Source organism: Chelon labrosus (genome assembly GCF_963514085.1).
Source record: "Chelon labrosus genome assembly, chromosome: 22".
NCBI lineage: Eukaryota > Metazoa > Chordata > Actinopteri > Mugiliformes > Mugilidae > Chelon > Chelon labrosus.
In genome coordinates, this window is record NC_140355.1 from 15,343,491 (window position 1) to 15,369,587 (window position 26,097).

Sequence of the window (26,097 nt, forward strand, 5' to 3'; positions counted from 1 at the left end):
GAATTAAATTGTATGTTTTATTCTGTATTCATTGATGTGTCATTATAATGTGAGGTTATGCACAGACCCAATGTGTGTAACATGTTAAAAAACAACCCTGTGAGTGTACACATTAGCAAATAAATTATTTTTCTACTTGACTCTTCATCATCTACTGAAATGTTCCAGAGCAAGTTCTTTATTAACATTTTCATTTGACTTGAGAATTTTCCTTAAATAACTTCAACCACACAGTGATGATATTCAAGGTAGTGTTTTTATTCATGGTTGTAAAAGAGACAGAACCATTAGAACAGAGAGATGAAGTCTGAAGATGGTTATGGAAGGGTGTGTAATGATGAAACTGGAAGTAGTAGTTCAGACAGAGGATACAAATCGGCATAAGATGTGAGACTTTTTAAAAAAAAAAAAAAAAAAAAAAAAAGGACTACAAGATGTTTAGCATTGTCATCAGCACACTTAAGCTAAAATAGAACTCAAATATAACAGGGTGGTTACAGTCATTTATAGGCCAGTATACACTCTATGCACTAGTAACATGCAGTCCTTCAGGAGTTTTCAGCTTATATGTAGCGCTGTCGGTAAACCACGTGTAGTGACAGAAGGTTTACTCGGATAAGAAGACTGACCTTTTGTTAAAACAAGGATGCACACACGTCAAGCAAAGCGTGTTAATGTTCTCGTGGGTTAATGCCCTGCAATCTCGAGCACGATTTATCGATTACAGTGACATAAGTAAAACTGCTTCTCCAGTGTGCTGCAACTGGAAACACAGAAACAGAAAGTTGCTCAGTTGGGAGTTTTACACAGGAAGGTATAAGCTGAGCGTCCATGATTGAGCACACGGCTTCGTTAACAGTAACATTGTCGTTTGCGTGTTTGGTAACTAAACTCTACGGTTGCGATCTGCTTTCTAAATGCATCGCGTGGTATGACATCCCAAACAGTGGTTTATGAAAGAGGTTCACAGTGCTTTCTCACAGCCAAGTATTTCACGGCTCAGTCGGCTCTACAACTGTGAGAAATAGCACAGGAAGATTACAAAAAAAAAAAACATGTAATCTCACACGAGGTGTAGCGTTGCAGCCGGTTTCACAGAGATGAACGTAAACTAAAAAGGGGGTAAATACGAAACAATGCCAAGCTCAAATAATTACAATAAAATGAAAAACGGAGAATTTACACATTCCTTTTGCGCTAAAGACTTACAGCCGTTAGCGTTTACATTACATCAACCCTTGAAATAACAAGAACATTCCTGCTCACACTTCCATGGATGATTCACGCTCTGCTTGCAACATCAGACGTGCAGACGATTGCAGCACCTTTGATGGAGATTGCTAACGAATTAACTTCTATACAAAGACCTAGAGCTGTTTTACAACACATCTGACTGTGTGGAAAGAAAAATTTGGAGTTTAAAAAAATGCGAACAAACACTCAGATGTGAATATGATTGAATGTACTGACTGAGTTAATAATAATAAAAAAAAAATATTGCATTACTGACACGTCTTCCATGAGGAAATAATCCAATAAACATATCCCAGCTGTCACAGTCTGCCAACATGTAATTAAAAGGGTGCACAGCTTCAGAAAAACACAATTTGTAGTTCTCACTGTCAAGAGTTTATCATTTTATATGAGAGAGTGCAGTTTTTTTGTTTTTAAAAGACACTTTGACATATTTTGATACAATCCCAATACATTCTAGTGGTTACAATGGTTTAGTATTACTCTTAAAAAAAAAAAAAAAAGGGATAAAATCCTAAAACCTCACATCAGCTGTGTGGGCCTGTAGTCGTAGACATGCATCAAAGCCTAGGTGGAGTGGACAAGACAGAATGCATCATTCGCTCACAACTAAAAAGCCTTGAATAATTAAAAACGTTTATGCAATCATTTTTTTACATTGTATACAAAATTGGCACGCGCTAATGAGGAAAAATAGGTTAATAAGCCAGCGACAAATTATATCAAAAACGACAACAAAAAGCGTAACTGCGTGTGTAACTTGTGGCTTAGTCAACGGGCGCAATGGTAGCAGACGAGAAGCAGAAATGAAAAGAAGTAAGAAGCCAGCCTTGAGGACCGATCCAGCATTCACCAGACTAGGATTCTGTCTTTTTTTTGTTCTTCTTGAGGAAGGAAGGAGTGCGGAACTTCTTTTTCTTTTTGGAGGGTGATTTGCTGGGAGACTCGTCGCCCTCCTGGTCGCCGGCGTCAGCGGGTTCCTCCCCCTCGGCTGTGTCTGCAGCAGCAGCAGTGTCTGCAGCAGCAGCAGTGTCTGCAGCAGCAGCAGTGTCTGCAGCAGCAGCAGTGGCGGCGGCGGCAGCAGCAGCGGCGGCGGCGGCAGCAGCAGCGGCGGCGGCGGCAGCAGCAGCGGCGGCGGCGGCAGAGGTGGAGTCTTCGGCAGGAAGTGCTGGAGCGTCGGAGGGGTCGTCTGGTGTTAAATCTGGAAGGGTCTGTCTCAGGGTGGCTGCGTCGCTGTCATCCTTAAAGGTTTGTTCTGGTAAGGACTCTGGAGGAGGGAGGGGGGAGGATGGATAGAGTTAATGACCTCAGACTACACACAGGTGGATCTGGACTGCTAAGCTACTATGAGGCTACTACGATGCAGCCACTGGGTACGCTGTCAAATCCAGCATCATTTCCTTAAAAGAAGCATCCACACTTCTCTCAGCAAGTCCACACAGTGTCCGTTTATATATGAGCAGAAGAGCACACAATCCAGCAATTTTCTCACTAAAAGCCAAACGTTAAAAACACTCTAAAATAATACGCCTCTCACATAAACAGCCACCTCTCCTCAAGTCTGTTTTGACAGTTCCAAGCTGGTGCACGGCATTTTAGTTTTACCTTCATTTAAACAGGGAAATCTTAATGAGCGCAGTTCCCTTGCTCATTTTTACCCTGTGTACAAACAAGACAGAACGAAAGAGGAACAGAACAGAACACAAATCAAAGTCTACAACATGAAACAAGGTTGCGAGGTTTTGGAAGAGAAGCCAACAACAAAACCGCAAACGTGAGTTAATGTCATACGTCAGACGGGGCCATACAGGTCAGTTCATTCAAGACTGGAGCAGCCTGCAACAAGCAACAATACTGCCTTCAAATGGGGTCTAGCCGACTGCGTTCTTGACAAAACTTCCATATTAACGTCCCCCTCGAGTGTTTTCTGACCCCAAAGGAGGAAGTTTTCTGACAGCTCAGAGTTTACATGTTGTGACGTGTTTTATATTATTAATATTTATACTTTGATTAAGCTGTATAGTGTTTCCTTCATTAAATATGGCCCATCCTTTCAATACGCAGCTGCTAAACTCTTGCCTTAGTTTCAGCAGTGTTCTCATCACTTTCGGATGATTTGTACCACTTCCCACAACCTCACGAGTGCCATTTGAAGGTAGCATTCATCTTGTATTATTAACCGGGGCCACGGAGCTGTTAGTGAAGCAGCTTTGGGACCGAGGGTTCACGGGTTTGCATCCCGCCGCATCCATGACTCCTAAATACAGAAGATGTCCACGTACAAGCTATCGTTAACTTTTGCCACTTCCGTCTTTCTTCTTCTGTACCGGTTCCTTACACCGAATGGCAAATCAAGGTAATTTCTCTCACTGACTCATTTTGTTGCAGACTGAAGATGGTGAATCAGCTGAAAAGTCTGCGATAAGAGGTATAACTTGTGCCAACGGTGCTGGATACAGCAGAAAATGGCAGATCATCGGCTTTGGTTTTGCAGATTTAGCTCCCCATCTCATCTCGGATGATTAGACAATAAATCAGAATACTCCCAGCAAAGAGAGATTTGTGCAGAGTCCAACACACCGCTACAAGCTCACACTGAGCACTCAGCCGCAAAACAGCTACAGCTATTTTTATTATCGCTCACATGCGACAAGGACTGGTGTGATACAAGATCAGAAAAAGAAAAAACACCACGCATCAGTCTTCATTTTTACTCATTTCTGTGAGAACAGAGATGAGACCGAACGGCACAGACAAGATAAAATGGAGACTAAGCACCACACAGCGAAGCTTCAGGCCTCAACCACATGTCAAGCTAAACCAACAGCAGCAGGTTTGGTTGGAAAGCCACACTCAAATAAAGCACTGATGTACCTGGTAAAGGACTCGTCTGTAAGACAAACGACACATTTTTTCAAAAACATCACCCGCGACATTTCAATGAGACAGAAATACATCGTCGCAAAACATTTATAGGAAATGTGCTCATGTGCAAGAGGTTGGTTAATTAGACAGTGAGTAATCGGCAGGAAGGAAAGAGGTTATCTAATGTAAAACATTTATAGGTTGTGAGGTTTACTTCAGGAACATCCTCCACTTTCACGTATAGCGTCGTTACTCCGCTTCATTGCATGAAATTACAGATTCTAAGGGAATTAGGAAAATATATCAAACTATGTCTTGCTATTTTTGCCATAGCCATTTAAATACTGAAACTTAAAACAGTAATTTGAAGCAAGTAACGAGAGAGAGGAGCTCTGAAATAACCCCCAACAACCCAGAGAAAGAAAAGGAGTTTAGAGAACAGTCACAAATCCCAAACGGGTTAGATCAGACAACAGAACATCTCTGCTACGGAAGCCATGCAAAGAAAACGGGTAAATGATCAAACACGGGCGTGGAGGGTGACGGGTAATTAGGGAGGGTGGTGAGGAGGTGGAACTGTACATACTTACTATGGCAACAGGTACTCTTTTGTATTTCCATCTCCTGATTGTAATCGCAGCCACAAAGAAGAAAAAGCACAAGTAGAAACAAATGTCTATGCAGATCAAACCACAGGCACCGAGTGAAATTAAAAAAAGGAATAAAATAAATGTGAAAGAGGAAAAAAAAAATAAAACACTAGAGGATTTTTTTTTTTTTTTTTTTTTTTTTTAAGGAGAATGGTTGGGAACCATTCTTAGTAGACCCCACAAAGATGGAGAATGGAAGTGAAGGGGGAGAGGAGATACCGTCGTACTGAGAGACATGTTATATTACAACATTTTGGGTATTAGATTACACCTGTTATTTAATAAATTTAATAAAAAAAGATCAATTCTAATCATAACTTCCTGTTTTTTAAAGCATCATCATGAATGATACTGACATAGGTGTAATCCAATAGTAATAAAGACCAAGAGGGACCAAAAAAAAGTATAATATGTAATATTTCTGTATTAAAAGGTAAAAAAATTGTTAACTTTGCATTTAATTTTGTCACCTGTCAATGGAATAATATCCCCTTTAGTTTCTATAACCTATAAACAACTACGTAACGTTAGCTACAGTAGCTGTATGGGACTATGTCGAATAATTAATTGGCATTAAACATTACGTCACTAGCAGATATTTCACTAAAATGAAATGACTAAAATCTAACCTGAATAAAATATTACATTACCTCATGTGTAATAATTATTCTGCCTGAGCCGTGTCAGTATTTCATTTTTTTTCCCCAAACTGTTTAAATTGTTCGGATAGGGAGACAGACGGATAGTGGCAGAAACTGCGCATTGCGGATTTAAATGTCTGCACTGAGGTCCATTAACAGATGATTACTTTTTTCTGACAGTAAGCCTTCAATGTTTTTCAGATTATCACTGTCAGATTGCACTGTTCATAAAATAAATCTGATCAAATAACCAAAACCTCTTGGCCTGTTATTACAGAAAACACAGCACAACACTTGTAGTAGTATTATTAAAGAGCACAACAACAACCACAACCCCAAGACAGACAGGCAAGTGGATAGAGACAGGAGCCTCTGAATCCCTCTGTAAACCCTAGAAACCGTCCAGCCAGAGGACTGGAGAAACCCATGCTGGAACCAAGGCACGACAAGGCCATGTGAGTCAAGTTGGTGAAGCTAACGTACCTTCCTCTGCTCTGACCGGGGTGCTGGGTGGCGTGGAAGTGGGTTTCAGAGCTTTGGGCTCCTCCTCAGACTCTACTTGCTCTTCTGGATCTAAAAGAGAAATTAAAAAATAAGAAGCTTTTCGAAATAAAACAAATAATTAAATAAATCTGCACTGGAATTATTTACGGTTTCCACCTGACGTCAACACCACCAACACGGCAACACAAGGAAAAGGAAGGCAACACAAAGAACCAAACCAGGGAAGAAGGCTAAATCAGGAAAACACTGCAAACCTATGCACACAGATCCCACTAGATCAACCTTAAACCATCCCAAAGACTTGGATCTGATCATTAGGCTTGATTAAAATTAGTCAGAAACACACGGGGGACACAGCTGACACCAGTAGAGATATAACCAGGTTAGCAGGAAGAGAATTTTGAACTCGATACACTCTGATTGGATGACTGAGCTCAGATGCAGCTTCCTGAAAACTCATGACAGCTTCGCAGTAGAGTTCGTAAAGACAGGGGATGAGTTTAAATCTTAAAATGAGCTTTACTCCAAACATCCTCTCTGCTCAGCTCCTCGTCCAATCAAACTGCAAATATGTATCTGATCTGCCAGAACTCTGATGCCTTAGGACAAGACATCAGAGACAGGGGATAAAAAGGTAAAAAATAATAAAGCAAAAGCTTCAGAGATTTGACTGTGGGTAGGGAGGGCAGCAGACTCCAAACCCTCAGAAAAAGGAGAAGACACAGCAGGCGAGGAATCCCAGACTCCCACTGCAGTGGTATGTAGTAAGACGGGCCAGGGCGGAGCAGGGAAGGAGGGAAGTGGAAGGCCAGCGTTTAGGCAAGACTCTGCTTTATCTGCTGTACCTGGAGCCTGACCCCTCTTAGCTGGCTCTACCACTGACGACTCACTGGTGAGGGCCCGCACCACGGCACAGTGGAACTCCTTATGTGGAGAATCCGGAGCTGAAAAAACCTCGTCTGCAGTCGAAAAAACATCATCTGCTACTGTCCCTGCAGAGTCTGGGCCGCTCAGAGCTGGCTCAGTCCCACCAGATGGGCCGGGAGTAGAAGCAAGGCCCTGCTCAGAGGCTGGCGGGGTAGCTGTAGGGTGGGCTTTCTCTAAGCTCGGTGAGTCAGAAGTGGACGGTAGAGATGCGGACACAGAGACCTGATCCCGTGGCATCGTTTCAGCCTCTGGACTGGGAACACTGGAGGACGATCCCTCCCTACAATCGTCTCGTGCCTGCACTGTGAATCCATGCGTATGTGTGTGTGTGTGTGGAGAGATAACATCACAGTTTGACCAGTCTGGAGTAAATGTGGTTTGGCGTTATTTTGCTGGAATATTTGTGGTATATGTTTGCAATACATCAAATTTCATTGTTGAATAAATGCACATTACTTAACCTTAACATATAGATCATAAAATATTATTGCTTGAATCTTCGCTGTGTAGCAGTATAGTTCCTAAAATGTCTGTATTAAATATTATTACACGTTTCTTCATTAAGTAAGAATCATTACAGAAGACGAAGCAGTGAAACACACAACAAACTTCCTTGCCGTCTCTGTAACACCATTACAATTTTACCATGTGAAGGTCATTCAACACTTTCTGTCAAATCAGACGAGAAAATAAAAACAAGTAATTTCTATCTCTCTCTCAATGCTTAGGTAAAGTATTGCTGTGTTCGTGATATGAAATTTAATAGCCTAACACCAAACATTCAAGTATATGTACCTTCAGTTCCTTTCTGTTTCTGCTCCACCTCCTTGCGGTACTCCTCTAGCTCCTGGTCGGTCAGTTTGGTGAATGGGTTGGGGCCCTGCTTGCTGACAATAACCTTGGGCTGGTACTCCTTTTCGATGATGGCCTTGGACGCGGTCACCAGCTCGCCCTTTAGGACACACAGAGGGAAGATTTAACTTACTGTAAGCGGCCCAGAATATTTCACACATAGAAATCTGGCAGCAGTTGCAAAATAAGTGTAGTCTGAAATCAGATGAGCAGCAAGACGTTCACATGATTCTTAAGCAACACTAGCAGACATGTTAATAATAAAAGAGCTGCCGGCTGTCTTCTAATATAAACAGAATAAATACATTACATTCACGAGAATAGAAAAGCATTGGGGTCTTTTGAAATTTCATACTGTAGCTTTAATACAGCAAATCCCTGATGGGTCTGAGAAACAATCCAAGCCAACAGTGCAACACAGATTATAATCAGGGTGAAGCACTAACAGTGACTGCACATCTAAAGCCAAACACATTACTGTATGTTAGTTGTAATTGCCACACATAAACATGCAAGAAAGACCAAAATCACTGGATCTAAAGCCATTTTACTGCTAACCTCATATTGAGAAAAATTATTCTGCACAGCCATATAGCTAGCAAAAAAAAAATAGAAAAGGCTAGGTCACATGATGCTACAAACATAACATGGACTCACTGAAGCACTTTCCTCTAGAGCCAAATATCGTTTTGCCTATCTGCAGGCTCAGCGGAGTGACTGGAGGATGATGTGTAGTACGGGTGAAAAATATATTTGTGATTGGAGCTGTAAGTACCTTTCTAATTGATTTAGCAGGACTATAGGACCCCTCGGACACATCGAGGCCATCAATAGTGTCTGTACAGTCAGACAGAGGGGCATCCTGCAATAGCAAACCCGAGTGAGGTGGGTGGGGGCACAACCCAGCTCTTCAACACCAGCACATTCAAATTAGCAGTCTGTCAGGCAGCCGTGAATGTGTGCAAACATTCACAAACACACCACCTTTCACACACAAAGGGGGAAAGAGTAACAACATCTCACTCTAGCAGACGTACTACTATATCAGTAATTATCACACAGACGTGAGGCTACAACTTGTGTTGAGTTTTGTTTTGTATGATTCTGTCTTTTCGTAAGTAGTTGCTAGGGATGTCCCGATCGGTACCAGGGCCGATCTAGGTACTTTTTAAACGATCTGATCAACCAAGCCTTAGTTTTAATGGAAGTGAGCTAGCATCAAAGCTGCCAAAGCTGCCACAAGAGACATGAAGAAGACAACTTCTTCTTCTTCTGTTTTCGTGGCGGTTGGCTAGCATTAAAGCGGAAGAACTTTACAATTTGCTGTCTCACTGACTTCATTTTTCACTGTGGATGTTTGTGGATCATCGGTGTTGAATACTGCCACCAAAAAAAACCCCAATGTAATATGCAGGGTACACTCAGGCAAAGGCTACACCGAAAGAACAAACACTAAACATGTTTAAAAGATAAGAAAGGTTTCCTCAAGACAGTGTAACGGCGTGAAATGTATTACAGTGAGGGTTACTGAGTTTATTGCGTCGACCAGCCCATTTCTAGAATAGAGAGCATAGATTTTCACCATCTGTTGGAGCGTCTAGTATGAGCTATCCTCTCCTCGCTACATTAGCTTTGACATTTCTGTTTAATGGATTTAATGATGGGAATATAAGTAAGATAAGAAAAGCCTTTACGACTCTCCGGGGGAGGTAATCCTGTGTATTTAAGATCGGATCGAGACATCCCTAGCAGCTGCACTCAAACTCTTTCACAGCGCTCTTTGTGCTTACTTGCTTTCCACCTCTGCATCCATACATACCACACAAACATACACAAAGTGCATGCAAAGAGACGTGGAGTTATGAAAAGCGTAGCAGCGATGGAACAGCCAGGAGCATGCAGTGTAGAGGCAAACGATTCACACAGGAGAGTGAAATGTGGAATCTGATATCCAACAACAGCCCATCAGTGCCTCCTGTGGGCTTCCTATCGATGCACCGGGGATTTAGTAACCTCTAACATTTTTTACTTGTGATCTATGAGCTCTTTGGTGAAGGAAGGATGCGCCATGCAAACAAAAATCAAAGGAAACATCTCAAGGACGTTCTATGTTCTGCATTTGTTCTTCTCAACAGACGACATGCACAGAAGAACGCACACTGTAACAGGGGTTTTGTTTATCATTTTAAGGAACCAAAAGCTTGCGAACGCTCTTACAAGTAACAGCCGGGACTCTGGACTACCCAAAAGACAAGGCAAATCAAAAAATAAATAAATAAATAACTCAATTAAAAAGAAAGTACAATGTATGAATATGGACACAGCCTGATTTGGCAGTTTTTGGAGAGCAGAGTGAGTTTACCTCTCCAACATACTACTCACCTGCAAGATTGACAATCTCTGTAGCCAAAGAATAATGTCACAGTTACAAAGCCAACCCATGCTCTAATAAACAACATGGAGTATGGTGTATTTGTTTCAGTTTTTATCGGTTATTTTGTCAGAAACGGATGTCAGACCAGATTACAATGTACACATTTTTAACTGCGACTGGTTTCTTTCATTAAAGCTCAGTGTCCAGGACTATTTCATACAATATTCACACATTGCAGCATCTTTATGGGACGACTCCATACCTGGACAGAATATATGAGAGGAGGTATTGCGTTAATTGGGTCTTCTCAACTGAAGAGACGAAATAATATATTCGTGTCCAGGTCTGGATAGCTGTAGCGGCGAGGTATACAAGTGTCGAGTTCACAGACTGACCTGGTTGAAGCTGCGTTCACCCACGGCGCTGGCACACAGAACCTGAGACTGGGGCCCTGCTGTCTTTATGTCCTGCAGGTTCTGCTCTCGGATCTACAAAACAGGAACATTTATCACACTAGAAACACAGAGGAAACCATTCTTATGACCAGGAAACCAGCTGAAACCTTAAAAAGAAGAATGCTGCGATACCTTATTCCTCATTTCCAGGACTTCCTTTGGGTTGGTGTTCAGTGGGATGAACTGATTGGCTGCAGCAGCCTGTCGGAGCCCCTCTTCCTTTGCCCACTGCAAACACCAAATAAAACGTTAATAAAACAGCTAGAACCAGAGAGACATACATGATAACCCAAGCACAAAATTATATTTTGACATAATACTATGCAGGCTTCACAATACAGGAATCATGCTTAACTGAAATATACAAAGTAGGATGACTGTAAAAAATAAAATAAATAAAAAAGGTCAGAATGTAAAAATACGTGAACCAATGATGATGAGGCACATTTAGGAAAATACATCCAAGATTTGGTCTTGTTTTTATACATTTAATTTACAACGATGCTAATTTATCAACCTACGATCATGGATCTTATTTCTGTCGGCATGCAAGATTTTACTGTAAAGATTTTTGGCAAGAAACTGCTGGTGCTTAAATGACGACGTGTTATATCACTTGAATCAGTTTTAGAATTTATTTAACTCAAAACATCTATTGGGTGTATTCTGTGACAGATTATTTAGATTAATTTATGTCAGTTGCTAATCTATAGAAACTCTTACTTAACCCTGGTCCAGGCTGTGGGAAGTAAATCACAGATAAACCCACCCGTCGACATAAAAAAAACAATAGTAATGTTCTTCAGATGAGTGTAAACCTTCTTGCTTTTGAGGTCACCAGCATGTGGACCGGTTCAGACGACGTGACTAAAGCGTAACAGTGCCATTTACGCAACTAAAAATATTCTGTCATCATCATTGATATACTATTTCAATTAAAAAGCTTCAGGAGGAGCACACTGAAGATCAACTAATAAAAAAAACAAAAAAAAAAACATCACAGGATGAGAAAAAAAAGGTAAAGAGTTAAGGGAGGGGGAGAAGTGAGGAGTGGCGAGAGGTGGGGGAGAAGTGAGAGATGGCTGGGTGGGTGACTGAGACGATGAGACTGGCTTACGAAGCGAGAGTGGCAGTGAGGGGTGAGCTGGCATCACCAAAGTCACTTTCCAGGCTGATACACAACAACAAGGACGACAGAGATAAGAGAGAAACAACACCGAGGACACCCGTCCATGTTGGGACAAAAAAAAGCAATTGTCACAGGACTAGAAACTAAGAATCTCTCCTCTGCAGAGGAAGAAACCGTTCATTGTCTTGCTAATTAGCGTGTTCCTCTTAATGTGAAGACATACTCCCTGTACTTTACAAGAAAGTGTTTTTGTCAACCTGGTAATGCTCAGCATGACTGAAGGAGAAAGTCGGCGCTCGTTTCTTGCGCCAAACTTGATGAGCGGCAGGTGAATATAGAAATCAAATCTTCATGCAAAATGATTCAATCAACCGTTTTGAACTGAAGATGTAACTCGCAGTGGAAAGCGTAAGCTCATGACTTCATTCCTGTGTTTACTACAAGCTTGGCTGGTTAGCGGCCAAACCAGGGGCTAGATGAGGAAGGGATTCTGAATGGAAATAGCTGGGTTGGGTTGGTTGAGTATGAGATGGGAACATGTAAACACGATATACTCACTGAGAAAGAGTCTCACAACACAACATTTCCTACTTTCCCAACAGGAGATAATTGATTCACAAGTCAGGTCAAATTTCATGTTTTTTTTTTTGTTATGTTTTTTTTTTTTTTTCAAACAAATCCAATCATGCAAGCCTTGAGGTGTTCAAAACCACTCTCGGAATAAAACTGAAATTAAAAGCGGACATAAATAATAGCGGTAACACAAACGCACAACTGCGAGCAGTTGCAAAAGTTTGAGAGAAATCATAAAAGCAGGCTGCACAACTCTAATAATAATTTTTTTGTTTTGTTTCATAGCCTCACTATTTTTAATTCATCTAGCATTATTCTCAGAGACATGCCACCTTCCTCTTTTGTCTACTGACATGTCTAATCAATACAATGTGTGAGAAGTCCATAGTTTTGGTTAACATAGCCTCAGAGCTCTCCTAACGTTTATTTTTATTTTGCCTTGCTCATCTTTTAAGCAATAAAAGTAGCCAACATCAAGATGCAGAGAAACAGCTACGTGTGTGCTGAGTGGTGGTGAGCAATACAGTGGTTAGCAGGTAAGTCACCTTGTCTTGCCACATTCACCTGCCTACGTGAGGACTCATGCCACACCCCTGCTGCTCGCTCCTCTGGGAAAAACATCAACACCAACAATGCATTTCACTACTACACATGCAGTGGGGCATGCTCTGGGCAGCTGGCCCGGCATCGTGAAGCATTAGGGGACTAGAAGGATATAGAAGAAGGGAAAGTATTTACAGCTAAGACACAAGCAGGGTTGACTGCATTGGAAAGGTGCGTTAATAGGACATTAGCAATTACAGTGTGACTGAGCCAAAAAAAGAAGTGAAAAGCAGAGTTATACTGTATGTACAAGTAGTTCTGCAAAGGCTGAAGAAAAGATGATCAGAAAACTGCAGGTTCAGATTATATCCTAGTTTTTTTGTATTTTTTTTTCCCGCTTTGTCCCCCGGTCCTCAGGATGCCGACCAACTACCCGTTTCCACCAACAAGGTAGCTGTAAAATCTATACTATGAACAATAAGGTAGGCACAGACCAAGCAGTTGGTTATACAGCTTGGCACGCAGACACCGGACGAGAGAGACTGCAGCAAGGGTTTGACGTGATCGTGTGTTATGTTCGTCCACACCTTAGGCTTCGACTTGGGGCTGCTGCCGTCGGGCCCGTCCTCGTAGGGCTCGTCGGGGCGGCCGCCGGCATTGAGCCAACGGGTCTTGTCGCGCTGGCCGCGCTGGAAGCTGTGCTTCAGCGGGGAGCGAGCACCAGAGTCACTGTCCTCCCCGTATGAAAAACCACCGTGGGCGGAGGAAGCGATCTCCACGTCACTGTGCTTTTTACCTTTGTCTCGCAATGCCGGGCAGCGGTAAGGATAGCCCGTTCTGTAGCCCTAAGAAACGGGAAGACACAGAACAACAGCAGGAGTTAGAAAGTGGTTGATGCTGAAACTTTGTCAAAGTTATCCTCTTCCTTCATGCTTACCAAGTTGTCGAGCATTCTCATGAGAGCTTCAAACTCCTGCTCCCCGATAAGCCACTTGGGATGCATAGAGGACCCGTCACCAGCTGGCTCAGGGACCCGCGGGCGTGACTTGTATTTTGCGGGGTCCAGCATCACCAGATTGTCAGGCCCTCCAGCGCTGGCCAGCGTTCGCACCTGGAACACATTAAGAGGGTATACAAACAGACAAACCACAGACAGGTCCAGGACAGACAGAAAAAAGGTGTGGACATAAGCACAGAGACATAAACATCCAACATGAAGAAAGATGGACACATATAGAGATGTGAAAAAGACAAGGGACAAAGATAACTGTTATGAAAAATGAAGACAAATAGATGTATGTTTTATACATCATACCACAGAGATAGCAAATAGAGATGCTTAAAGTCCTGTTAAAATAGCTAGCAGAGTGCTTGATTTACATGTTTTCTACAAAAACAAAGCTAGGGATGCCCCCACCCTGAAAAACTCCAAATGCTTATATGCTGTCTATAAGTGTTCAAACGGAAAGCTGAAGCCAGGAAGGCTGCGGGTGAAGGACAGTGGCACATGGAGGGAGGGGCATGGGAATCTGATAAAGCAGTATACGCCCTTGAGTGTAGGATGACAAGCTCTGGTGTACATACATCAATGTAAACAGGACGACACGTAAGAACACTTAAAACACTGAATTTGATTTCATGGGGGCTTTAAGATGATTTGACAAACATCAGTGTTAAGCTCCAGAGAAATCCGAGTTTGTGTCCTACCTGGATCTCACAGGCAGTGACCAGATTGTGGATGTAATAGAAAGCCTCCTCCACGGTTTCACCTACTGACACCAAGCCATGGTTTCTCAGGATGAGCACCTGGAAAAGAGGAAAAACACACATTTCTTGACTCGGCTGCAGAAGCAATATTTCTTGTTTTTATTTTTATGCACATACACAGAGACAGACAGACAGACACGGCTGTTACCTTGCTGTTAGGCCCAAGGTTCTTCTGTATGAGAGTAGTTTCTTCCTCATCCACCAAAATGCCATGGTAGTCATGATAGGCGACTTCACCCAGGGACAGCGCCTCTGGTGAGATGGGTAACAGGCCACATTTCATGGCTGACACCTGAAACCAAACGAACAATGTCAACACATGAACAACAATGATGAATATGCATTAAATAAATAAAGGTACCACTGTCTCTTACCGCAGCGCCTGCAGGTGTGTGTATATGTACGATAGACCTGACATCGGGCCGCGCAGCGTAGATAGCAGAGTGGAGAGTGAAGCCGGCCTTGTTGACTCCGAGGTTAGTACTGCCCCGGTCCACAATCTCACCTTGAAGGTTTATCTTCACCTGGACGGAAGCGAAGACAACATAGCGTCAGTTAAAAAAACAAAATGCTAGTTCAGACACATAATCTCCAAAAACAGGATTTTTTCTCTTCTTAAAAACGGATTCTTACCAGGCTGGAGGCAGTGACTTCACTGTAAAGGAGGCCAAAGGGGACAATAAGGAAGCGCTCCTGGTCTGAATTCACCCTGACCTATGAAGACAAGAGACGGTGACGTTAGAAGACATTATTATATTATGATTTATAGATCAAAGCTGTAGGGCGACACAAATACACATTTCTCTAGAGCCCATAAAGCTTGAATCAGAAATGTATAAAATTAGTTGAATATTTGCCAGGATATGTAATAAATTAAAAGTACACTGATCAGACATAACATTATGACCACCTTCCTAATATCCAAAACAACATCAGAGAATGGACATGGGCCCTCTGAGGGTGTCCCGTGGTGTCTGGCAACAAAATGTTGTTAGTGGGGGGCCTTTGGGTCCTATGGGTTGTGGGGAGGGACCTCTGTGGATCAGGCTTGTTCCAGTGCATCCCACAGTTTTTTCTTTGAGTTGTTCCGAAACTGTTTTTGTGTGTGAGCCTGTGTCAGGCTGCATCCTGCTGGGGTTGGCTGCTGCCATCAAGGAGTGTCATTGCTATGAGATCTGGTCTAGGTGGGTGGTACATGTCTAAATAGCATCCACACAAATGCCAGGTCCAAAAGTTTTCCAGCAGAACACTGTATTGTCACAAGATGGTCATTGTTATTTAGTTCATAATGTTATGCCTGATCGGTGTATACAGGTATTCCAAAAGCCTCACTGTGAATTATATCATCCCTTAATGGCCAGATGATGGTTCATTACATTATAAATAATAAACGTACTGTGAGGTGGTTATAGATGAGCTCGGACCAGCCGAACAAGTCAGCAAGCCGATAAAAGGCAGCCAGCTTGCAGCGCAGCAGCTTCTCGCCCTTGTCGTAAGAAATAGAGTCAGAGCCACGCAGATCGTTGACTGGAGTCACCATCCCCAAGCCTGACAGGAAGAGACGGGGTCACACAGAAAGACAGTGTTCACGTTTAGTAAAGAAGATAAATGTTGCACTCTAAAGAAAAAAAAGAAGAAGCACTTTCCACCATGTTCTTTTCTAACAAGAAAGAAATCTTGTTACACGTTATTACAATTAGATGGGTTACGCCGGCTGAAATCCGACTCGACTCTTTGTCCTGAAATTATCTCTGACGTACGCTGCATTACTCATTGTGAGCGCAGACAAAGCAGGGCCGAGGTCAAAAAGTCGCACAGACTCATTCTCTTCTTTGCTTACTCATGTTGAGCGCCGCCATGCCTCCTTGTGGTGCGGCGGGATACATGGAAGGCATGCTGGTGGTCATGAAGTCTGCGATCTGCTGCAGAGCCAACAGGCTTGTCGGCGTCTTCCCCTTCTTCAGCTGATCCTGGATCATCGTCTCGAGCTCGTCGCAAAACGCCTGCCAGTCATCGACAAAGACATGGAAAAAAGAAAATATGTGTCAACAAATTGGAGCATGAGTGAAAGGGAGACATAACCAAGCATGTACATGTAACAAGCTTGTCTTTACACTGTCCTGACCTCAACACAGACGTAAAACCCATGCATTCAGGGCCTGCTCAGATACACTAGTGTTTTTCATGCATATATTTATTTATTTATTTTTAAACAGTGCCGTTCTCTGTCCTGGGCATTTAGTTGGTCACAATCACACTGTTGATGAGGAATAAACTGGAGCCATCATGTGATATTGAGAAGGCTGCTCACTTTAAGGCAGCATATTCACGTTAAGGCAAGCTGCATTGAAAAAAAAATCGTGACCACTTATAACGTACAACAACTTAATCCGACTACATGAATGCAGGATTACAGATCCACTGACCGGGCTCTGTAGTATCATGGAGACCCTCTTCCTCTGCTCCATCATGTTAAAGTCCTGTCGCAGGTCCGGCGCCATGTTTCTCTCCCTCTGGTACTCCGGACTGCTCTCATCAACACGGTCGAAGTACCGCTCCTTGTGGGGGGCTGTGGTGGGAGGCGGGGCCGTCACCACTCCGGCACCTGACTCGCCGTTCATCCTGGGCTGGCCTCCTGTGGGAGTGACATAAATGACAAATCATAATCACAGGGCGTTGTGGTTTTGGCCTAAAACTAAACATGAAGCATTTGGCACGTTCAGTTATTCAACCCAAATTTATACGGTGGCTTTGCATGTGTTTTAGGATTTAAATCTAGTGCATAAAAGCAGGGATATCTTATTTGCATGACCAGTCTAGAAGCCATTTGTTTCAAGGCAATATAGAAGAGAAATAAGCTTCAAATGAGTACACTGGAAAAGCTACAAAAATAAAATGACTAGCATTCTTTCGCTATTTAATTATTAACTAATAAAATGTATTCTCTGAAGTAAGGTGACACTGAGATGCTGACAGAAAGACATGAAGAAAGTTTCCTTCTGTAAAAGGGGAAATGAACATTGCCAATCATTAGACCGGAAAGTAAATCACGCACTCCCTACTTCCTGCTCAGTCACTCCCCAGCTCAGAGTGGTGTATTGATTTCCACAGTGCGTTTCCTGGAATCATAACACCACTGTCAGCTGTGAGCAGCTGTGGGAAAATAAAATAAAAACACAGGTCTTTTTGCCATTTAGCCTGGAGAAAAAAAAAAAGTGTTTGTAGTTGTGTCATGTTGCAATAACAAACTGACAGCAAGGGATTTGGAAAGCGACTAGAAGGCAGATTTCCAATAGACACATGTCCATCCAACAGGCTGTGACAGACAAGAGGAGACTGTTTATCCTTGCAGAGGCTACTCAAGCTCCGACTTTGAAGGCCACGGGGCAGACTTACGAACATAGGGAAATGTGTGTGCAAGTATGCATGGGTAATGGGTGGTGCTCCAGTAGAGACTGATGCGGCCCATTAGTCCGCATCAGTGCAACAGTTCAACCAAAACTACCATGACAACTGCAGACTGGACCCAAAAGCATCCAGCATCACACTGAGAGCTGACAGACCCTCTTCTCTGTTTCTGTCCGCTTTTATTGGACTTCTGAGATTTTCCACAACAACCAAACCAACGTGTTCACAAATCTCAGGCCACCTGCTTTCATTAGAGCTTTTGTGTTAGCGTGCTGTTTCGCTAATTCTGGGCCGTCAACACCTTATTCATTTTTACTTCACACATACATCTAATGGAGCAAAATGAGACTTTCACAACGTTAGTGCTGGCTGCTTCAAAAAGAGACTGGGAGCAACAAAAAAGCTAAATGTGAAAGTCTTCAGTCTTTAGCCAGGCCAAACTGTAGAAAGGATTTAATGCTTTAATTTGTCTTGCACTATAAAAAACCACAGACACTGCTAACCTAGGCCAGACTAACTTCCTTTTAAAAGGACTCCTTTATTCCTTTTCGGTATTCGATATAACTGAATTTAACAACTATCTTGTTTATTATATGGGACTACAAATAAACTCATTCCTAAAATAATCAAAGTCGTTTAAATACATTTAAAAGTTTACTGTAAAATAACACCAACTAGGAGCAAATACAGATTCTGATTAGCAGTCCTGCTATTTTTGACTCTTCCTTTTAGTAGCACTAGTTTGCCCGCTTTTACTTGTCATAATTAGATTTATCTACATTCTAATTTGTTACATGAGACACCAAACAATATTGCAAAGATTCTGACTGATCACAGCTGATATATTTTAATTACAGTAGAAATACTAAGTAAATTAGCTTTAACCTAAGCTAGCCAGGGCTCACTAGCTTGTTACCAAATCCAGCAATGGACTGGATTTGGTAACCCTCACTTTGACCGTGTAGTTTCTCCTTTCAGACGGTTATTCTGGATAAAATGTTCAACATCTACGTGAAACACTGAGACAAATTAAAATAAATGACTCTTAAAAAAAATCCTTACGCCTTCCGCGTGCGAAGAAACTCCGAACTCTGTCCAAAGACGAGGCAGCCGGTGCCGATGCATTCACACCCGATTTCCTAAAACCAAATTCCTTCATGATCTTCACTTTCCCATATCCTCTTTGCTGTGTTCCTTTCGTCATAAATAAAGGCTAGCTTAAATTCAAATTCAGAAATGGAAGAACATGAGAAAAGCGAGCTGCGAAGTCCCTCTGCGATCATTCAGGAAGGAATACTGTTGTTCTGTCCCACTCATGTGATTAGGACATTGGTTATTGACAGAGGAATAATGGGGAGATCAGCAATTAGATCCAATGCCAAACCCCGTCATTAGGGAGAGAGAGTCCCAGTTTCTGGATAGGCAACAACACAAGTCTAAAAACTGTGACACAAATATCCAAGCCTATCACAGGGAAATACAAAAAATGCCCCTTAAAGTCACACTGGAAACACATTTTACTTAATTTACGTGGAGAACTCTGGACTCACACCAAAGTTACTTAATAACACTGCAGCGTCTGGAGTTCTTCAAAGACTGAACCATGTCCGCCTGGCTTACTGGCAAGTCATAATGCTTCCAGACAGCTAGTCAGATCTTATTCAATTTAGTTTGACTTGCTGACAAGCCACAGGCTGCGTTCGCTGTCGGTTGCAGTTCTTCCTACAGATCTTTTTTTTGCGCGGAGAGGACAATGCACTTGTTCCGACATCCATCTGAGCAGTAAAGACAGAGTTGTCAGCACCTTCGCTCATGTATCCGATTGAGTTACAATGAACCACACAAGGACACAGTGTGCTTCTGTGGTGACATTTTACAGAAAGGCATTGACATAAACCTTTTGCATGGAGTCTGTAGCCTTTCCTTAGAAATGAACACACTCTTTGTGCGCGGCATTAATAAATAATGTCTAGAATCTTTTTATTACGCCACTTTATCCACTTGAGCTTGAGATTTCACCAAGAGCCCAGGAAATTATTTAATCCCTAAGGTATTTAGAATACTAATTTTGCCCCCAACTCTGCACCAAAGCACTGCAGGAATTGCGTAATAGGATCCAATGAGGTTTCCATCACTTCATAAAGTCAGAACACTGCAGTACATACTACAACAAGCTCTGCACACACCTACATATACAGGCTAAGTTAAGCATTGCAGACAAATTTATGTCAGTGTAAACAAAACTAGGAGAGCTCAAAGGGAATACGTATCATTTTGTGAATAAAAAAAAATAAAAAAAAACACTAATGGTATTAAACCGGGTCTCTTACACTGACATTTTGCTTGAGTAAACCAATCCCCCTGCTACACTCTGCCATGTCAAACTGAATCCATCCAGCTGGGAAATAATAAGACACTCTTCCAGCATGAACCTCTCCAGCTAAAACAAATGATCAGATCCTGACACTGTTTATTCCTTTTGGATAGTAAAGCAATAACATTTGCTGTAGGTAGAGGAAGTTCAACAGAATGTTCCCCCCCCCCCCCACTAGACACCCTATTCTCATCTCTCTTCAGAAATGTAGGTGCTAGGGGGGCTCGGCTAGCCTCCACTCCACTCCACTCCACTGTTGAGAGTGCGATCGCTATGGAAACCAAACGCATTGCTATGGAAACACGGGACAGCCTTTTAAAGATTACCGTTATGTAATAACCGCTGTAGGCCAACATCACACTGCAAGTCAGTCAGTGTCACGAGCGGAGGCGCACAGCTTCATGTGTTACCCATTATACACAAGTTCGAAACATGTCGCCGTGACTGAGGCTCATATTCAGCGGCCGTGGGTCACAAGTGTACGTGAATTAATGCAATATACACCGAATTGAAAGAGGCACACTCTTACTTCAGATTAAGATTACGAACTATGTCGCAAGTATTACATAGGAAAACACATTTCTTTCAAGGTGTTTAGCAAAAGCTCTATTACAAAGATGTTATTTTGCATCAGTGCAGACTTCTCTTCTAGATTTTAACTAGGACTGCAACAAACTATATATATATAAATATTTGAACACGATATCTATGAATGAAGAAGTCATTATAAACTTGACGTTTTACCAGATGTTTGTAATTGGAAATGCATCTGTAGTATCCTGTAGCAGAATGTCCCTATTCATACTCACATTAACCTAAAAACTCCACATAAAAACACCAGACGACCAGCAGTTTAGGACCCAGAACCTCCGTGCCGCGTTGATAACCTCTGCTAAAGGTTGCTTCCACCCACATAAGAGTGCAATGTTCAAATAAATTTACGTCATTTAGTTTTATGGGTCTATATGTGCAGAAACGATCTACTTAAAACTTGTGAATGCTCTGCAAAGCAGCACTGACATGCCTGAAATAAACATATAGACCATGAAAACCAGAAAATTATCACCTCTTCTACCAGATATCGGAATATAAAAACATGCAATTGTGGTATGAATGGAGCATCTTCTGATGGCCTGTCTCCCTAAAGACAGATTCACCTTGGCTTTCATAGCCACACTCTTTAGAAGGTCTGTATTGGAAAGTGCCAGTACTGACTAAACTGAAACTTGGGGTGTGTCCAAAGCTGCAACTCGTGTACCTTCCTGAAAATGTTGGGGATTTCACAGCTACCAGAACAGTAAGTATTTGGTCAGGAGGAGCACTGTATTGTGTGCCCTAATCAATGCCAAGGCTAGGGCTTTGGACAAGTGGTTTAACCTCTGCGAAGGCATCTGTGAGGTTGTCGTGTAAAGACACAGTTTCAGATCTTCTTACATTTTGAATAATCCATCTTTGTTCACTCTTACACGAGACACAATGATGGCATTAACCCCAGCCAGTGAGAAAGACGCCGTGTCGGCCTAATGTCTAATGCTATGGGCATTAGATTTGGCCGATGGCTGGGGCTCTTATCTCCGACTAGCTCAAAAGCCTAACCACTTTGTTTTAAATGTTAGGATGCTGCTCTAGAGGGTTTACTTAAACGTTGAGCAACTGCCTATTTCGTCCATCTTAGTAATGTTTTAATGTACTTTCTCATCTATTAAAACTTAGCAAATAATCAACTAATAAAAGATGATCTTAACATAATGAATATTGATGAAATCAAAGTTAAATATGTACTTTATTCTCAGACAAAACTCTCCTCCAAAGCTAGTTCCTACTGACACAATACACATTTGTAACCTCAAAATGAACAGGATGCTGTTGCACCAAACAAATGACACAGTTTCTCTAGATAACAGATATTCTGAACTTCCTTTGACACCACCCAAAACAGATGTTTCCATTATCTGCAGAGGCTCTGTTGAACCAGTGATGGATAAAAAAAAAAAACACACAGTAGAGAGACTTTATGAAGTCTAGCACCAGGCTCCTCATAAAACTCTAAATCACTTCTTGTGTTAGCAAATATTTCAGCATGATCATAATTTACATTGTAAGGGGCGGAAGCTTGCACTAAAAGCCCTATTCAGCGTGACTAAAACATCCGTTTTGTCCCGTCCAAAAATGTGCCAAGCAAGTGATCGCCACAGAAAAGATCATTATGTGCGTTAATAGGAAGCTTGCCTCAAACTGCTGCTGCTAGTCTTTCTTTAAGAGTTTTTAGTTTGTATGCGTCTGTGTACAGTGGGGGTTTCAAGCAATTGAAGCTCTCAAACAAGGCCTCTTTATATCTCCGAGTTGGAAGCCTGTCATTACTGGGGCTGAAGAATCCAATAGCAACTGCTGCGAGCAGTAGGGAAGCGTTAGGTGTCATTTTAGCGCTGCTCCCAGTTTGGTCTTGCCTTGTACACTAGGCCATATTTAGCATACATGGAGGAATGCTGCCAGTGCCTGTAGCCTCTTACGTGAAACACGGCAAGAAAATAAGGTTTTTTGTACACACAGATTTACAAATAAAATAAAGCCAAGTATGAGAATATCACACAATTTGGCACATATTTAATCCACCACAAGTGCCTGTTAAGCAATAAGATGCCAATCCCACCTTAAATTTAAGTGTTTGATATTGAACGATGCAGAGTACCAGGTGTTTCAATTCCTTTTCAGTGTCAAATGATCCAGCACTGACCTGTTATGGATTAACTCTCCACTCCCTTTTCAATATATATGCTGTATACGACACAGTGCAGTTGATGAAATGAAGATGGTACACATTTTGTGACAGCTCATTCTCATTCTTAGAAAAAATGTGCCGCCATAAAGTACCAGTTATTATCAGAATGAAGTTAGTCAAGAGATGGATAACTTTTATTTGACATAGAGGAAAAAACAACTCCATTTTTTCTTGGGATAGTCACGCTGGGAAACGTATTATCTGTTGTTAACTGTCTTACCCAGATAAGATGTTATGTTGCCTTACTGAGCGAGTACGGTTCAGTGTTTATCTGGTTGTCACATGGAATATGGGACAGACTGGTGGGAGACTGGTCGTCTGTAACAACACACCCCTCCCTGTACAGTTTCCTCTAGTCTCACACACTGCCCTGTGCCAACATATGCGCATCTGTGTGTAGCATTTTGCTCGAAAATGACGTGACCTGGACGTGGCTGCATATGTCGATCTGTAGCGACCTCCGTGGCGTGAGTGAAAGACAAATCTGACTCCGCAAGGCGATCACATACGCAGAGGAACGGAGGAAGGAAATAGTGAAATAGAGAGCGTGGAGCTGAAACGAGGAACACATTTTTTTTTCAGCTGCACTGCAGTCGAGGGCGTGGGGAGTGGGAGTTAAACAAACACGGAGCACTCTATCTACAGCGAGTGTGTAGCAGTGTGGTGTGTATCGAGGGTGTCGACTGGAGCCAGACTGACAGAGCTGAGCGCCGTCCTCTGGGAGATTCACTCATTCTAAGAGAATTACCGAATCCAGGGAGTTTACCATGCCTTAACACACTCACAGGCAATTTATCGTGGCAGTCTGGCTTTGCTAATCCGCATACAGTAAGAGGGGGGAAGGGGCTTCACTTTATAAAGAAGCTGGGGAACGTCAACGGCTTAGTGGTTATGGTAGAGTTTGGACTTTAAAATGAATATTGATGCGAGACAAAGACGCACTTTCAAACGCCAAAAGCATTACAATGCATCTGTGTCGTGACCGCCTCTCAATCATATTCCTAGCATTCTTGTTACAGCTGAACAATTAAGTCAGAAAACAATTATTTTACCGTATGGTCTGTTTTTTAAATGCATAAAATAGTAAAAATGACCATCACTTGTTTCAGGAGCACAGGACGACATTGTCAAATTGCTTGTTTTGATATAAAACTAATCAATTTACAGTAATATGAAACAAGAAACAGCAGCAAGTGACCACATCTGCTAATGTATGAAACTATTCGTAATTAAAAGTGTTGACAATGCAATTCAAATATCAACACAGGCTGTACATGCCTTACATATCAAAATATTTAATAATACAACAGTCTAGCACTGTGTATGTATATTCAGAGCTTAAATAGATTTTAATTTGACGTGGTGTTGACAGGGTTCATTGAGATTCTCCATCTGATCTCATGCAGTTTCCTGCTCTTCAATGGCAAAACCAGTTTACGAGGTAAAGATGAATGTGCACTGATATTATTGTGCAGGACATGGAGCAGCATGACCTCGGACAGGAAGCTGCTCCATCACCACACAGCTGAACGAAAACTCCCCCTTGCTTACTATACACACACCATTCCCCCTACACCCTAAGACTTAAAAAAAAAAGAGCACAAGAGTCCATATTAAAGCAGCTACGGGGTCTTTACGCATGTGAGATGCAAAAATACTGCCACCACGGGCCTGCTCAGGTAGCTAGCTAACCGTACACGGGGCAAGAAACACACTGGGTACAACATGGTGTCGCCCCCCCCGGCTGTGTTTATTGTCCGCTACAGAAAACTAAGGGAGCGGAGGTTTTAATTCATTAAACCGCAGTTAAATTGTAAATGCTAAAGTAGAGCTAAATGTCCACAGCAGCCTGTGAGCACACTCCCCCGCTCAGCTGCAACACATTAGCAAAACATAGCTCGACCAACTGAAACACACACGAGCCAAGCTAAACGTTAAAAACACACACACAAGGGCCGTGTTACAACCGGCCGCTAAAAACGCAAGCCGCGTCGATTATTTCACAACTTACCCTCTCTTTGATGAAGCACTTGAATATATAAACAATGCTGGGAGAAAGCGAAACGGCGGTTTTCGCTATTTTTCTATCCCCGACCCCGGTGGTTTCAGAGTGGGTTTATCTCTCTGCGCTTGTCGTCCCTACGTCGTCGCTCCGCCCATCCGCCATCATCCTACTTGGGTGCGGCAAACGGGCTAATCTGCGGCTTCCTATTGGTCGGCTGGAATCACGTGACAGCATTGGCGAAAGTGATTGGAGGATTCGCGTCCCACAGAAAAAGACGCGAGTTGGTGCTGAAAATTGAAAAATAGATAGATAGATAGATAGATAGATAGATAGATAGATAGATTTTAATTATTGTTCAATATCACATTAACTACTTAATTTGCACATCTGACAAAATATGACTCCACTTTGTTGTAGCTTGCTGCTACCTTGCAGAAGTGGAGATGTTGCACAGGTTAAAGGTTAAAGGTTAGCTTTATCTTGATGTTATGGTGTAGGCATGGTATAATATTCAGAGAAACCATCCTGGTGACCATTAAAGCTAATAGTAAATTGGAGCTACAGCAAATTCACAAACACTGGACATATTTTGCAGCCAGGGGGCGGGCTTCACCTCTTTTTGTTTTTTAGATCTGAGGCGGGACTTCCGGTGAAAACAACACTCATGCCACACATATTATAGATTTATATCTTTATTGGATGAAATTGCTTAAATGCATAGAGCATGTTTGGGTTCAACACAAACCAGAGGCAGAAAATACACAAATAGCCACAACTTTAGGATTTGTGCAGTAGTTCATAAACTATACTGAGATGCTCACTCATTGCCACTAGATGGTGCTGCTTTGACACATTTCTTGAAGGTAATATGATGATCAGCCTGAATAGAGTTATAGGCTTAGGTGCTAGTTTATTGCACTTAGCTAATGATAATATAACACACCTACAGTAACATTTATGAAAGTTATCATTTCCAGTTAAGCTACTTCAAAGAGAG

At 42.2% G+C, this 26,097-nt stretch overlaps 1 protein-coding gene across 11 annotated transcripts; it reads right to left on the reverse strand.

The window, feature by feature from the left end:
- Positions 1-59: 59 nt before the first annotated feature.
- Positions 60-25,300, reverse strand: add1 (adducin 1 (alpha)). Of its 11 annotated transcripts, XR_014699744.1 has the most exons (19): positions 25,107-25,300; positions 16,961-17,169; positions 16,375-16,537; positions 15,931-16,082; positions 15,168-15,248; positions 14,909-15,058; positions 14,683-14,826; positions 14,475-14,573; positions 13,705-13,878; positions 13,262-13,612; positions 10,655-10,750; positions 10,463-10,555; positions 7,637-7,793; positions 6,760-7,143; positions 5,894-5,983; positions 4,710-4,743; positions 4,129-4,144; positions 2,860-2,913; positions 2,383-2,521 (listed from the first exon to the last, which is right to left on the reverse strand). XR_014699744.1 is itself a non-coding variant. In XM_084572505.1 (18 exons), coding segments are annotated over exons 2-17 (2,364 nt in total). In that variant the 5' UTR covers positions 17,156-17,169; positions 25,107-25,300; the 3' UTR covers positions 2,379-2,913; positions 4,129-4,143. The 11 variants fall into 11 exon arrangements, 9 of the variants coding, with proteins under 9 accessions (XP_084428627.1, XP_084428630.1, XP_084428628.1 ...); XM_084572505.1 differs by having other exon boundaries at positions 2,379-2,913; XR_014699743.1 differs by lacking the exon at positions 4,129-4,144.
- Positions 25,301-26,097: the final 797 nt, after the last annotated feature.

What these genes read in the sequence shown, in the direction of transcription:
- add1 (XM_084572501.1), bottom strand. Translation starts at nt 17,155, where the DNA reads ATGAACGGCGAGTCAGGTGCCGGAGTGGTGACGGCCCCGCCTCCCACC. An exon ending in CATGGCGGCGCTCAACATGA is followed by an intron (nt 16,083 to 16,374) that starts GTAAGCAAAGAA and finishes TCTTCCTGTCAG; the next exon opens with GCTTGGGGATGGTGACTCCA. An exon ending in GTGAACGCAGCTTCAACCAG is followed by an intron (nt 7,794 to 10,462) that starts GTCAGTCTGTGA and finishes TGTGTCCTAAAG; the next exon opens with GGCGAGCTGGTGACCGCGTC.